The following is a 15,927-nucleotide window of genomic DNA, read 5'->3' as shown; positions in this document are numbered from 1 at the left end:
TGCTCTAGTTATTTATGCAAATACTGTGGTAAGAAGGTTATAACTGGGATGATCCGATTGCTCCAACATTCTTGAAGGTATGGTAATGTATTTTATACAAAAGGATATTCACATCCAAGGTTTCTCAAATCCCCCAGGAAAAATCTACGGCACCTCCATCTACATCGGATCCAACAACCAAGAAATAAAGGGAACATTGCAGCTTCCGTCCCTAATCAAGAATATCTCCTTTAAAGCAAGTTTGGCTTACACAATTAGAATTTTGCTGAGCTCTATTGCTTGCGCTACTTACGATGATGATGATGCTTGTTGTTTAAAGGGGCCTAACATTGAAGGTCATCGGCCCCGCACTACTTATCAAGAAGACGCTTAATTTCATACAGTGGGGTGTAAACGTACTCTGTGGACGGAATCTGAATTCGTCCTAGCTTCGATCACGGCGTGCTGCGTAAGGCGAAAAGCATTTGTTCAAATAGTGTTGCAGAGACCGAGAAGTTGCATTCAAACAATCATGGAGGTATGTGCCATCACATGATAGTCCCACAAACCTTGCTTCAAGGGGATGTGAACCTCGACTATCTCCGACATTATGAGCTTTGGTGGCATGGGTCACACTTTTTGAGTGAATATTATTGATCTTGGCCTCAGAATAGAATATCTGATGATATACCAAATATCCCTTAAAGTAAAACCTCTTCGCTACTCATAGCTCTAAATTATGATGACATATTCATTGAAGGTTTCTTGCAGCTTCACAGACTGAAACGTGCAGAGACAAATTGCTTGTCAATTATTGAAAATTGTCATAAGAAACCAACAGCGCCAACCAGTGGATCTCTATAAGCACCTGAACTAATTAATGCTTTGAAAGAATACATAAAACTAGTTCAAACAAGAACATTATCAGACCTCATTAAGTTCTAAGAGAAACATTAAAGACTTAACCCAACAGCCGATGAGAATAATTTCGATTCGTGTAGGAGGGTTTTTCTTGTCTAGTGCCAAGTATTCCGTAGTAGAATGAGGAGGGGACACAGGATATAGAAAATATCTGCAACATGTATTTTTATGCGACGTGTATTGCAGGTACGGTATTTACAGGGACAGATAGACAACAATCTTATTCGAGATGACAGTCAGCGCTCTAGGAAGATGTACAATATCTACAGGTATAGATTCCCTCACACGATGTATTCCTTGCTGCGAGACAGTAGCCACACTTTCATCGGCTCCGACTTTCCCTTCATGCTGACAGGTCCACGGTACTCTAAGTTGAATTGCGGGTCCGCATTACTGGGCTTGCACAGATATCTGAAAAGGAAAAGAAAGCATATTCACAGAGCGGCAGTGATACTTCCTGAGAGACCAGTCATTTCCACCATTAATTTAGCAGAGAATTTGAGAAGGACCTCCTCACTGTTTCACCTTATATTCAGTTGCGAATCCATATTTTTGGTAAAACTAGATGGAAAATATATTATCACGAAACTATTTCATCTAAATTATGTATTATATGTTCAGAGTTTGGAAACAAAATAATGCTGTATTTACTGCCTATTAAGAATAATATATTTAAAAGGACTGTTTTGTAGAACTGAATTCGCTCAAAAAACTGGTTCAAACAATATCAAAGAGAGCCTAAACCTTCTCTGGTGTCGTTATTAACCTGTCTGTGAAATATTCTGCTCAGAGGCTGGTAGGATTATTTTCAATTAATGTAATATTTTTAAAACAATCAACACCAGTACCACCACCACCACTACCACCACCACCACCACAACCCCTACCCGTATTTACCGTGAACATTTAATTTGAACGTGATAATAAGAAGTATTATGGAATTTCAGGATTAGCATATTTGAAAGTCTGTATTAGTTTCAGGGGTGGGGGGAACGTGCACGAAAATTCAGCGATTTTCTAAATTCTCTGTAACTTGGACACTACTAGAGTCAGAATCATAAAATTTGCACACTGACGTAATATGCATCGCACCTAGCTATATACATTAATCAGTTAATTTAGTTTAAAATGTTTTTGAATTATTATTATTTTTATTACTGAAATTTTAAATTTGGTCACATTGATGTACCTTTTTCTCAGCAAAAGCCGAGGTTCTGGACCTTGTATTTTTTTTACTGATTTCTAAGACCTTGATAAATTTGTCGCTGTTCGTGCAAGAGGTCATATATCACAATGCTCTTCCTATGTATTATTTTTCTTAAGACTGGTCACGGCTCATATTCACATATGGATGTTCAGTCCATCAGAACAATTTTCGTTGTGTTCATTTTCGTATGCTGACGTGTAAAGGAAAACGAACTATAAGTGTAAGAGTGCGTTAAATAAGTTGTGCAAGCATACTTTCCTAGAGTGCGGTACGGTACCGCCATTCGTAAGACATAGCCTGCACGGTTGCTAGGTTACATTGTCTGGCCATCCATCCACACATTACACCACGGCCGCCTGTACGGTTGCTACGATACACTTCCATCACATACTTTGGCACTGTTTCCGTTACACAAATTTTCGGATGACCCCGAGCTCGACGACATAGGCTATTTAGCCTATATCCAAACGAGAATTCAAACGTTTTCCGTGGTTTGCCATTTTCACACCAGACAAATGGTGGGGCTGTACTTTAATTAAGGCCACGGCCGCTTCCTTCCCACTCCTAGCCCTTCCCTGCCCCATCGTCGCCATACGACCTATCTGTGTCGGTGCGACGTAAAGCAACTAGCAAAAAAAGAAGTCAAACAAGGAGAGAAAAGGAGACATAAATGTGGGGTGGTGGTGGTGTTATTGTTTTAAGAGGAAGTACAACTAGACAACCATTATCTATTAATATGAATCAGAGGGACAAAACTGAAGGCGTCTGACACTTAAGAAAATGAAGGTATCGGCCAAAGAAAGACAATGACCACGAAGGTCGTGAAAATGAGAGACTCACTAGGATTCGCAAGCCAAATACCGTCGGAATCGGAAAAGAACAAGAGTTGACCAAGGGAGGTCGGATAGGATAGATGAAAGTGAGGAGTCTGGCACAAGTAATTCGAAGCAATGCCAGGATTCAGCTTAGGGCTCCGTGGTCGCCAAACCGCGCTCCCAAGTTTACAGCGCATGGAGCCCCTTTTATTCGCCTTTTACGACAGACAGGAGATTCAATGGATTTTATTCTACTCCCCCTCTCTCAGAGGGGAAATAAATGTAGCGGTGTGTGTGTGGGGAATGCCCTGAGTCTCGATACTGCCTGAAGAAAAGAAAATGTAATGGTCTACAATGTCATAAGCTTCTAACACCGAACAACAACAACAACAACAACAACAACAACAACAACATAAGAGTGACAGTTGTTTATTTGAGGCGTACTCCGTTTCTTCTGCTGCCACTCCTCTCCACTAGAGGCCCTTACTGCTGAAATAAACATCAAGGATGAGTACAACGGGTAGTTTACCTTCCGTTGAGGAAGCCGCCCTTGCAGATAGCAAGCAACTGACCGTTGAGCTGATGACATGAAGTGGACTATACGAGGGCTTACATAACACGTCTGTCCTTCGTATGGCTTCCCTCACATCATGACACATTACTAGCAGACTGGAAGATTAACATATGCTAAATACGTTATTGATGAATCGCAAAGACACACAGTGTGGTATACCAATGGAACTGTATAAACTTTGGCCGTGTAGATAGTGGGGGAGTAGAATACTACCCACGGTAGACCCCCACCCCGACCATCCTAATAGGTGACTATGAGTGGAAGCAGGGACTCCCAGCTTGGAGACGAGGATCGCTGAGCACGGTTCTCCCAGATGTGTGCTGATATACTATATTATTATTATTATTTTGCAGGTTTAACGTCCCACTAACTACAATTACCGTTTCCGGAATCGGCGAGGTATCAGAATTTTGTCCCGCATGAATTCTTTTAGGTGTCAATAAATCTAACGACTCGAGGCTGGCGTATTTTAGCATCTACAAATTTCACCGGACTGAGCCAGAGTCGAAACTGCCTAGTTGGGGTCAGAAGGCCTGCGCCTCAACCGCATGACCTATTCAGTCAGGTGGTCCTCCAGAATCCGATCACCGAGATAACCTGGTAAATTTGCTTGCGCCCCGAGAAGTTACTTTTTTTAACTGCCGTTGCCATCATTCTAGTACGACCTCTGAGTTACAACTATGGTATTCGGCCTCAGAGGTTACCTTGAGAGGTTTTCCGGGTATTTTATATCCCTCAGACCCTCCGGACGAGTCCTGTGAACTGGGACACTTCCGATAGGGGAACATTTAAACCCCAACAGGATGGGCAGAAGAACGCAGAAGAGAACTCAGTGAACGAAGGAAGGGATATTGAGAAGAAGAAACATTGTGCTAAATAATTTCAAACACGCTCCTTACCTGGGCATATCGAATCAAGAACAACAAACGTATGGCCTCAACTGCCGAGTTGCAGACCATCTGAAGGGGTGCCGTTTACGTGGCCTACCTAAGTCATGTTCTGAGGTAACACCAGTGGCGGCGGGTGGATAAAACGTCTGGGAACTCACTGTTTTATTAAATAACGTGTTCTTTTTAATCGGCTTGATGCTCACATAGATGTTAAACAGTGACTACTTCATTAGCAACGAAACTTTCCTTTTAAGGTGCACGGCTGGTGCCCCCTAAACAATGATGAATGAAAGAGTATATGAGATGCAATTATTTCCTGCTGATCGAGTTTTCAACGTGTTGCTTGCGTAGGTATAATTGCTTCAAGAATGTGTTAGGAAAAGTACTGTTATTTATATTTTGATGTATTTTGTTGTTTGTTGTTGTTGTTGTTAGTCGTTTAGTCGCTTTCGTCTCTCCGTGACCCCATAGACCAAAGTGCGCCATTTCTTCCTGTCGTATACAATTTTCCGAAGTCTTTCTAAATTGAGAGCCGTGGCTTCCTTGATGTCATCAATCCACCTCATCCTTTGTCGCCCTCTTCTCCTGTTACCATCAGTCTTCCCCAGCATTAAGGTCTTTTCCAGTGAATCATGTTTTCTCATGATATGACCGAAGTACTTTAGTTTTTGCCTGAGTATTTGACCTTCCAGTGAACAGCCTGGGTTGATTTCCTGTAATATGGACTTATTAGATCTCTTCGCAGTCCACGGAACTCTAAGGAGTTTTCTCCAACACCATAGTTCAAATGCATCTATTCTTCGGCGCTCAGCCTTTCTTACTGTCCAGGTTTCGCTTCCGTACATTGCTACTGGGAAGACCATAGCCTTCACTATACGAATCTTCGTTCTTAAAGTTACGTCTCTACTCTTGAAAACGTTATCAAGGTTGGCCATTGCCTTCCTCCCAAGGAGCAAGCGTCTCTTAATTTCATGGCTGCAATCGCCATCAGCAGTTATTTTGGAGCCCAAGTAGATGAAACTAGGAACAACCTCCATTGTTTCACCATTTATATGCCAGGAGGTGATAGGTTTAGTTGCCATGATCTTTGTTTTCTTGACATTCAACCTTAGTCCAGCTTTTGCACTTTCTTCTTTCACCTTCATTAGTAGATACTTAAGTTGTTCTTCACTTTCTGCCAACAGGGTGGTGTCATCAGCATATCTAAGGTTATTTATATGTTTACCTTTCATAAAACATGTATTATTAACTAAAAGTGCCATAGATAACTTAAACTTAAACTTAAACGCCAATTGATGCTATACAAATCGCAGTTTCCAAAATATTCTAGTTCATTGCGGTTAACTGCACCACAAACGCAAAATAGTGAAATTAAAATCCCTTCAAAACCTACCACAAATGACACATTTTAACAATGCGCTCTAAGACAGTGCTTCGGATCGGTTAATTTTGTGTGTATCACTGGTCATCTTGCCAGTGATACCTGAGATATGTTTTCCTTGCTCCTCACAGCCTTGCGCACCCTCCTTACGTCTCACAGACCCGCACTCTCAGTCCTGTTTGTAGAACCTCTTCGCTGGTTCCGCAGAGTAACCGAGTGTTGGTACAAAAATGATTCCTACGTGCTCGAATGTACAGAGCTAATTAAAGGAATAGGCTCCTGATGAACCATTTCACTATTTCTAGGTGGTTAACTGAACCAATGAACATATAGAATACGCCGCCATTGGGCGACACTTAGTATGCCACCAGAGATATTCAATATGACAACAACAATAACAACAACGAGATGGAGGCCAATATATTTGACTGCCATTCAAACATAAACTTCTTCACCCCGTGTGGGTGGTTGGCGGTTGAGTCGTAAGAGGTAACTAAACGGGGCGTGGGTTAGCGATCACAGGACCCTTAGGTGAGTCCGATCATTGCTTCCACTTACTTGTACCAGGCTCCTCAGTTTCATCTATCCTATCAGACCTCTCTTGGTCAACTCTTGTTCCTTTCCGACCCCGACGGTATTACGCATGGTGGCCTAGGGTTTCTTTCATTTTCATGGCATTCGTCACACTTCTCTTCTTTTAGTGGTTAACCTCATTCTTCGAAGGGTCGGAAATCCTCCACTTTCTTCTGATCAGTGTTAATAGCGGAAGGTTGCCCAGTTGCAATTATTCGTGAAATAATAATTACCAATATATCAGTGTTAATGGGGATGAGTGCCAAGTTGTACTTCCTTTTAAAACAATAAACACCAATATATCAGTGTTAATGGGAATTATTACCAAGTTGTACTTCCTCTTAAAACAATAACCACCAATATATTAGTATTAAAGGGAGTATGATTGCCCAGTTGTACTACGTCATGAAATATAATCTATATCATCTTTCCTTGCAGACTTCTCTTGTATAACCGTTGTTCAGTTTATTCGCTTCCTATTCATCTTTTTACTCTTATTAGCCTTAGGAAGGGAATGACATATTGCAGTGATTCTCCTTAGAATGGTCACCATCACCACTACAGCCATGACATGATAATCGTCGTGTTAAAGCAAATAAGAATGTATCGAGAGCAAAATACAGGAAAACTGAACTCTCAGTTTACTTGAAACCTTCAACTTGGAACTGAAGAGTGCGCAGTAATCTACCTTATATTACTGATAATAATTGAAGACGGTGATGGCACGTGTAACGTAGAGGATGATGCTAATCAGACCAGTGGTGGTTAATTAAATGATATCATATTTCGTACCGTGCGCCACAGTCTGGGGACGAAAATAGCCCAGGAATCCTTATGACTTCCAGGTAAAGGGGCCGTAATCTTGTTATAGAGCTGGTCAGCTGTAAGGCATGGCAGTGTTTCTGTTTCACCCTGACGGAGCAGTTTATTTCCTTTATGATCTGCGGCACTGTTTTATAGTCAGGCACTGAATATCTCAAGGTGTGTTTTGATAGGAGCGTTCTAACCGGCTCTAATTCATTTTCTGCTGATCAGGGAGATAGTTTACCAATATCCTCTTATTAATCATTACACAATCATTGCGCAGTCTTAGCTTGATGCGATCTGAAGAGTTCAACATCTGTGATATTATTTAAATTTTATGTCGGTATTTTACAGGCAATGTCTCATTATTTCTTAGAGGGAAGTACGTTATTTTGGCTAAGTGTTTGTTTAAGGGAATTCTCTTCTCTTTAGAATAGAAACTCAAGTATATCTGTATCGATTAGAAATAACTTAATTATCTTACTTCAACTAAGTGCGTGTCTGGTTGCGAAAATTTTAGGTTGGGTGGTACAGTTTGAAAGTTCAGTAATTTTATGTGTAGTAAAGTGAGTGCGTTTTGTTTTATAACATTGTAACAATGTTTCCATTTTTAATTTAAAGATTATCTCCATGATTACTTAACTATTTTTGTTCCAATTTTCCGGATAAATAAATAAACCTTCACGACATCACATCTGTCTAGAGGGCAGTTCATCTGTGACGTATTCAGCTTGAGTATCGTAAACGTTTTGGTCGTGCTTGAATTTAGAACGAATTTTATTTCCTATTAATTTATAATATTCAGTATTTTCGTGTGTATCGCTATAAGCATTGTGTTCAAACCATATTATTTTAATCTTAATTCACGTATTACGAGACTTGAAGATTACTTTCTAAGTGTTTCGTGATTTATTATGGAGTCGTTTCTCGACTGCTACTTTGACGACATCTTCTCGAAGTTGGAGAGGGACTGCCTCCTCGCCCGGTACAGACGCCGTCAGCTGGTGGACTACCTCAACACTCTAATCATGGGGTGCTGCAGAGGAGAGGGGTGCTCGGTGCAGTTGGGCTGTGCCCGGGCCGTGATGGCAGCACTGCGATACCACGCCAGCTGCATGCACAACAATGGAGAAGTGTGCATGATGGGCAAATACCATAACGTCCTCTACGTTGCAGCCAAACTCTGCTTCGATTGGAAGTTAGAGGTAAGTAACCGCTTAAATCACGTAATTGTTTCCTGAATTCAAAACTGTAACATATGTTTCCATAACCTACTTACTTTTTAGAATTTCTCGTTACGCCTCACCAACGCAGATAGTTCTCATGACAATGAAATAAATGAAATGGCGTATGGCTTTTAGTGCCGGGAAAGTCCGAGAACATGTTCGGCTCGCCAGGTGCAGGTCTTTTGATTTGACGCCCGTAGGCGACCTACCCATCGTGTTGAGGATGAAATGATGATGAGGACGACACACACACTCAGCCCCCGTGTCAGCGAAATTAACTAATGATGGTTCAAATTCCTGACCCTGGCGGGAATCGAACCCGGGACCCATGTGACCAAAGGCCAGCACGCTAACCATTTAGCCATGGAGCCGGACAATGATGGGATAGGAAAGGGCTACGAATGGGAAGGAAGTGGCAGTGGCCTTAAATTACGTACAGCCTCAGCATTTTTCTGGTGTGAAAATGGTAACACATGGAACACCATCTTCAGGGCTGCCGACAGTGGGGTTCGAACTCACTGTCTCCGGAATATAGCTCTGAGCTGCTCCCTCGGCCAATAACTTACTTCACGTCCATCAATATCTTAATATGTTCAAGGATGATGGCTTCGGAAAAACCTAGAGAAAGCAGCTGTGGTAAATATTAAGGGACCTTATACACAAACAATCTTCGGGTTTCGCCTTTAAGGTTCAGGTACTGTAGTAGTGGTGGTGATGATTATTGTTTTAAGATGAAGAGCGACTCGTTAACCATCCTCTATTAACACTAATGAGAGGGAAAATATGGAAGGGGTTCGACGCTCTGAAAAATGAAGGTATCGGTCAGAGAAAGATAAGGGGCACGAAGAGCGTGCAACTGATAGATTCCCTAGGTCTCCAAACGTAATAAGAAGAGTTGATCAAGGGACATCGAATAGGAGAGATGAAAGTGAGGAGCCTGGCACAAGTAAGTGGAAGCAATGCCAGGACTCAGCTAAAGTCCTCGTGGTCGCCAGCCCACGCTCCCAAGTTGAGAGCCCTTGGGGCCCCTTTTAGCTGCCTCTTATTACAGACAGGGTATCTGTCGCCCCCCACCCTAAATAGCATAAGAGGTCGAATCCTTCCAGATATGAAGGTATCAGTAAAAGAAACGAAGGACGAGGAAGGGCATGACAATGAACGGCGTCCCAGACTTCGTAAACCTAATACCATTGAGGGCGGAAGATAACAAGAGTTGATCAAGGGACATCCGATAGAAAATACTGAAATTAGAAACTTTCCACAAGTAAATGGAAGTAATAACAGAACCTAGATAAGGACCCCGTGGTTGTCATCCCACGCTACCAAGTTAAGAAACCCTGGGACCCCTTTTAGTCGTCTCTTACGACGGGTGGAAGATACGGTGGGTATATTCTAATCCCCCTCCCCACATGGGAAATTTTATATTCATCAAATGGATGGTCTGTTAATTCACTTCTGTAATAAGTTTCATGCTAAAATCTTTAGATATTTGCATTATATCGAAGAGTTGCATACCAATTCAGTATAGTAGGTGTGGCATAAGAGCAAAACAGTGTACTGTGATTCGGATGACCTTTGTTTTTCGAGTAGCACTACTTACTCTCTTAGCCAATGAATACACAAACAATCAAGGAATTTTTCCTCGTATTTCAGAACTTAATTAAATTATCTACTAAAAGTGTAGCAGAATGCTTTAGATGTAAAACTATTCTTCAGGATAAAACAAAATAGTTCTAGGAGAACGGGTTGTTTCAGAGTTAAGGCAACGATATTTATTGCAGAATGTACCTTCTCTAGTGCAGAATACTCCTGTAGGTAAAAGCCCCAACATTTCCCTTGTGTAAAAATGTGAAACTATGAAAAACCACTTAGAGAATTGCCGGCGGCGAGGTTCGAACGCACTATCTCCCGAACTCAGGTTTACTGGTACACAATAATGTTATTGGTTTTTACGTCCCACTAACTACATTTATGGCTTTCGGAGACGCCCAAGCACCGGAATTTAGTCCCTCAGGAGTCTTTTAATTGACAGCAAATCTGCCTACACGAGGCTGACGTATCTGATCACGTTCAACCACCACCGGACTGAGCCAGGATCAAACATGCCAAGTTGGGGTTAGAAGGCCAGCGCCTCAATCTTCTGAGGCACTCAGTCCGACTTACTACTACACGATCCGTGTCATGTAGTCGGTAATATGACTTTAAATCGCAAGATATTCAAATGGTGTAGGATTCAATAGTTTATCGAGGCGTATTTTCCGGTTCATATCAACGTTAGTTTGACGGAAAAGTACAGCTGCCTGGATGTGAGAATGTAAAGGTTCTAAAAATATTTATCTCTCGTCCATTCTCCATCTTCTTTGAAACCTATTATTATTATTATTATTATTATTATTATTATTATTATTATTATTCTAGACTGAGTAATTAAGGGGTACAGCGCTGGCCCTCTGATCTCAGTTTGGCGGGTTCGGTCCTGCATCAGTTCGGTGGTATTAGAAGGTGCTTCATTATCCCAGCCTTGTCTTTGTAGATTTATCGGTAAGTAAAAGAGCTCTTGCGGAACATAATTCCAGCCACCCGGTGTCTACTTAACCGCACAAATAGACAGTGTGACGTAAAGTCAGTAATATCATTATCAATATTATTATGAACTTGACAATCGTCGTAACATTTTTTCGAAATTCAGTGCTGTCATCTACTCAATGTACAACCCCACACTAAGGAAGAATGTTTGAGAGAGAGAGAGAGAGAGAGAGAGAGAGACTGGATTTCCTGCAACTGATCTGTCTATAAATATTGTTGTTGTTTGAGTCATTAGTCCATAGACTGGTTTGATGCAGCCTTCCATGCCACCCTATCCTGTACTAAACTTTTCATTTCTACATAACTACTGCATCCTACATCTGCTCTAATCTGCTTGGTCTACCCTACCATTCTTACCACCTACACTTGCTCCAAAAACCAACTGAACAAGTCCTGGGTGTCTTAAGATGTGTCCTATCATTCTATCCCTTCTTCTCGTCAAATTTAGCCAAATCGATCTCCTCTCGCCAATTCGATTCAGTATCTCCACATTTGTGATTCGATCTCTCCATCTCACATTCAGCATTTCTCTGTAACACCACATTTCCAAATATTCTATTCTCTTTCTTTCTGAGCTAGTTATCGTCCATGTTTCACTTCCATACAACGTCACGCTCCACAAGAAAGTCTTCAAAAACATCTTTCTGATGGGACTTCTCCTGTCTCATACATCTTGCACACTAAATGAAATAACCTTGCCATGTTGGTTTCTCCTAAGGCAGTCAGAAATTCAGAGAGAGTCATTAATTCCTGGTTCCTTGTTCCTATTTAGGTCTATCACAGCTCTGTCAAACTCTGGCCTCAAAATTGGGTCTCCCATTTCATCAGCATCAACAGCCTCTTCTTGTTCCAGAACCAAATTATCTACATCTTCACCTTGATACAACTGTTGGATATGTTCCTTCCATCTTTCTGCTTTGTCTTATTTCTCTAGAAGTGGCTTTCCATCTGAGCTCTTAATATTCATACACCTAGATTTCCTTTCTCCAAAGGTTTCCTTGATTTTTCCTGTATGCAGCATGAACCTTTCCTAGGACCATACAACCATCAACATCCTTGCACTTCTCCTTCAGCCAGTCTCCCTTAGCTTCATTGCATTTTCTATCCACTTGATTCTGTAATCGCCTGTATTCTTTACTGCCCTCTTCATTTCTAGCATTCTTGTATTTTCGTCGTTCATCAATCAGGTCTAGTATCTCCTGAGTTACCCACTGATTCTTAGTTGATCTTTTCTTCCTTCCTAACATTTCTTCAGCAGCCCTGATGATATTTTTCATGACTATCCACTCTTCCTCTATTGTGTTTCCTTCAGCCTTTTCATTTAGTCCTTTTGCAACATCTTCCTTGAAACAATCCATCACGCTCTTTTCTTTCAACTTGTATGGATCCAATCTTTCTGCATTCTTTCCTTTCTTCAATTTCTTCAGCTTCAAATGACCTTTCATGACGAACAAGTTGTGGTCAGAGTCCACGCCTGCTCCTGAGAAAAATTTTGCAACCCAACACCTGGTTTCTGAATCTCTGCCTAGTCATAATGAAGTATATTTTATACCTTCCAGTGTCTCCAGATCTCGTCCACGTATAAAGCCGTCGTTTGTGATGTTTGAACCAAGTATTGGCAAGGACTAAATTATCATCAGTGCAGAATTCAACCAACCGACTTCCTCTTTCGTTCCTTTGTCCCAATCCGAATTCTCCTACTGTATTACCTTCTCTTCCTTGGCCTACCACTGCATTCCAGTCTCCCAATTAGATTCTCTTCACCTTTTACATATTGTATTAAATCTTCTATCTCTTCATAGGTTCTTCCGATTTCCTCATCATCCGCTGAACTAGTAGGCATATAGACCTGCACTTTTGTGGTTGGCGTTCTCTCGCTATGCTGGTCGTAGTAGCTTAGCCGCTGCCCTATTTTCTTATTCACAATTAGACCAACTCCTGCATTTCCTCTGTTTGATTTTGTGTTGATAATTCGGTAGTCGCCTGACCAAAAATCTTGTTCTTCCTGCCAACGTACTTCACTTATACCAACTACATCTAACTTTATTCTATCCATCTCCCTTTTCAGATTCTCTAATCTACCACAACGATTCAAACTTCTAACATTCCACGCTCCGACTCGCAGAATGTCAGTATCCGTCTTGCTGATGATCGCCCCCTCTCGTGTAGTCCCCACCCGGAGATCCGAATGAGGGACTAGTTTACCTTCGGAATATTTTACCCGGGAGGAAGCCATCGTCATGACATCAGTCATACAGAGAGAGCTGCATGTCCTCGGGAGTTAGTTACGGCTGTAGTTTACCGTTGCTTTTAGCCGTGTAGCAGTATCAACACAGCTAATCCATGTTGAGTATTATTACAAGGCCATATCAGTCAATCATCTAGACTGCCGCCCTTGCAACTACCGAAAGGCTGCTACCCCCCTTCGATGAAACATTCCCTAGTCTGGTCTCTCAACAGATACCCATCCGATATGGTTACACCTGCGGTTCGGCTATCTGCTTCATTGGGACACGCAAGCCTCTCCACCGCGGCAAGGTCACATGGTTCGCAGGGGAGTCCTCTGAGGAGTATGTCAGAGTTTGTAGCTGATAATCTGAACATATTTTGATGTGGACTCCATTGCCGTACAAAGCATTTATCGAGAATGTAATCGCCAAGAAAAGGTAAACTAGTAATGGCAATTTTGCTGAAGGAAATCAAAGACAGAACGACATTCGAGCGCTTTCTTAGGTAACGGTGCCTTAAACATCAAAGGTAGAATCCGGGTATGTGTGGAAGTATTCTAGAGCATTATGAGCTGTACATAAGGGTCGTGGGCTAAATATACTTAGGCCCTATCTGTAAAATATGACCCTCATTAGAATCGTTATCTTAAAATTATAAGTACTTTTTTAGATACATCACGAACTTATGAAAACGACTTTTTTCACTTAATTAATGAGATTAAAATGCGGTCTTTTTCATCAATGCATCAGGGGTTATGACTGATTTCATGAAATTCGAGGAACTGACTAAATATCGCAATGGTATTAACATAAATGGGATGAAAAGTTTCACAAAGAAGAAAAGTCCTCTCAGTTTTAATTATTGTGTTGATGGGGTGATAGTACTTCATGGGGAACAATGTAAGTACCCAGATGTTAATATAAGAAAATATATTCATTGGAGTAATCACATACACGGGATTGTAAATATAGGGTACAGATCACTGCACATTGTTATAAGGGTATTTAGGGGTTGTAGTAAGCATGTAAAGGAGAGGGCTTATACTGTAAGTCTCTGGTAAGACCCCCAATTAGAGCATGTTTCCGGTGTGTGGGACTCTCTCCAGGATTATTGATTCGAGAACTGGAAAAACAGAGGAAAACAGCCGGATTTGTTCCGGAGATTTCAGAAAAAATAGTAGCGTTAAGAAAATGGTACCAACTGTGGGCTGGGAAAAAAAAGAAATGGTGTATAGCTTTTAGTGCCGGGAGTGTTCGAGGACAAATTTGGCTCATCAGTTGCAGGTCTTTTTATTTAACTCCCGTAGATGACCTGCGCGTCGTGATGAGAATGAAATGATGATGAAGACATCACATACACCCGGTCTTCGTGCCAGCGAAATTAACCCATTATGGTTAAAATTCCCGACCCAGTCGGGAATCAAACCCGGGACCCCTGTGACCAGGGATTGATTGATTGATTGATTGATTGATTGATTGATTGATTGATTGATTGATTGATTGATTGATTGATTGATTGATTGATTGATTGATTGATTGATTGATTGATTGATTGATTGATTGATTGATTGATTGATTGTGTGTATGTATCCCGAGTAACGATGGTTACTTTCTATGTAAAACTGGGCTGCTATCGGTGTCCTAAATATACCACTCTAGCATCATTTTGATATGAATGAAATAAATAACACTAAGAGTCATACGAGTATGTGTCATTACGCATGGATGAAATAATCCTGGTCATACATTACTTCGGAAATAAAGAGAGTGTGTTGCAAAAGTAGTTGATATTGTTATTCAGATTATGTAACTATAATTAGAAAGAAAATTAAACAACGAACTAAACATCTTGCTTTCTCTTCCAGAATCGCAGTATCGTATGTGAGGTACTACAGAACATGTTTCGTTGCGAGCGTACTCTGGAGCGACTTATGATCGGCGCCATTTTGGGTCCACATGTGACGCATGTCCTGTCTGGCTGGAAGAGCGACTACGACTCCCAGAAGCAGAACTGCCTGGCGCTGGAGTACTTCCTCGAGCACGCTGCGGGGGAACGTCTCCTATTCGACTGCGGCACTCCTACTCGGTTGGCTGACGTCCCAATGTCGTCGTACTGCTACACAACGCCCCTGCGCCTTGCACTTCAGCTCGGACAACCTGACACGGCCCTTCTGTTACTAAGATATGGAGCACGCGCTGCCCAGAACACGCCGGTACCTGTGGTCATTGGAAACGGCCAAGAGATAACCTGCCTGCGCTACTTACTGAGAGGGGTCCCGATGGCCGCGGTCCTACCACATCCACAAAAACGCAAAAAGCAGGTTGGCCTGTGGAGGGACATCATTTACTACGACGAGGACTCGCATGTTGCCAGCTTCATTCCAGAGAGCAGGCGCGGAAATCAGCCTCCACAACTGAAGCATCTTTGTCGTTGCGTTCTAAGAAAAACATTATTAGAAAACTGGCAGTTGCCTGGAGGTATTGCAGATCTCCCTTTACCTGTTTCTCTTCAGAAGTACTTGGATCTCGTGGAAGACTGATGAAATTATAATGTATGTCTCGTGTGTGAAGGTAGGTTGTTACAATGACTGAACTGTCGAGTAATTTGTTGTTGAAAACAAATAGGTGGTTTAACGAATATCATAACATCTGTATGAACGAATACATAATTGCGCATTGAAGCAATCAACGGGTCAGTCTCCAAGACTGCTGTATTTTCTCAGTTCAAATTCAATATTTCCCT

At 41.6% G+C, this 15,927-nt stretch overlaps 2 protein-coding genes across 2 annotated transcripts in view; one reads left to right on the top strand and one right to left on the bottom strand.

Moving 5' to 3' along the window:
* Nucleotides 1-1,067: 1,067 nt before the first annotated feature.
* The window catches only part of Gycbeta100B (guanylate cyclase soluble subunit beta-1-like), a 146,741-nt gene continuing 131,881 nt past the window's right edge, over nt 1,068-15,927 (bottom strand). The window contains exon 13 of the mRNA XM_067144105.2: nt 1,068-1,311. Within this exon, the coding sequence (XP_067000206.1) occupies nt 1,182-1,311 (130 nt within the window). The 3' untranslated portion in view covers nt 1,068-1,181. The remainder of the gene's footprint in view (nt 1,312-15,927) is intronic.
* On the top strand, nt 8,059-15,916 carry stops (SOCS domain-containing protein stops). Its single transcript, XM_067144104.2, has 2 exons — nt 8,059-8,349; nt 15,050-15,916. Exons 1-2 carry the CDS (start codon nt 8,059-8,061, stop codon nt 15,722-15,724), a joined length of 966 nt encoding a protein of 321 aa, XP_067000205.2. The 3' UTR covers nt 15,725-15,916.

This window comes from Anabrus simplex, chromosome 3, assembly GCF_040414725.1.
Source record: "Anabrus simplex isolate iqAnaSimp1 chromosome 3, ASM4041472v1, whole genome shotgun sequence".
Taxonomy (NCBI): domain Eukaryota; kingdom Metazoa; phylum Arthropoda; class Insecta; order Orthoptera; family Tettigoniidae; genus Anabrus; species Anabrus simplex.
This window is presented reverse-complemented; position numbering and strand designations above follow the sequence as displayed.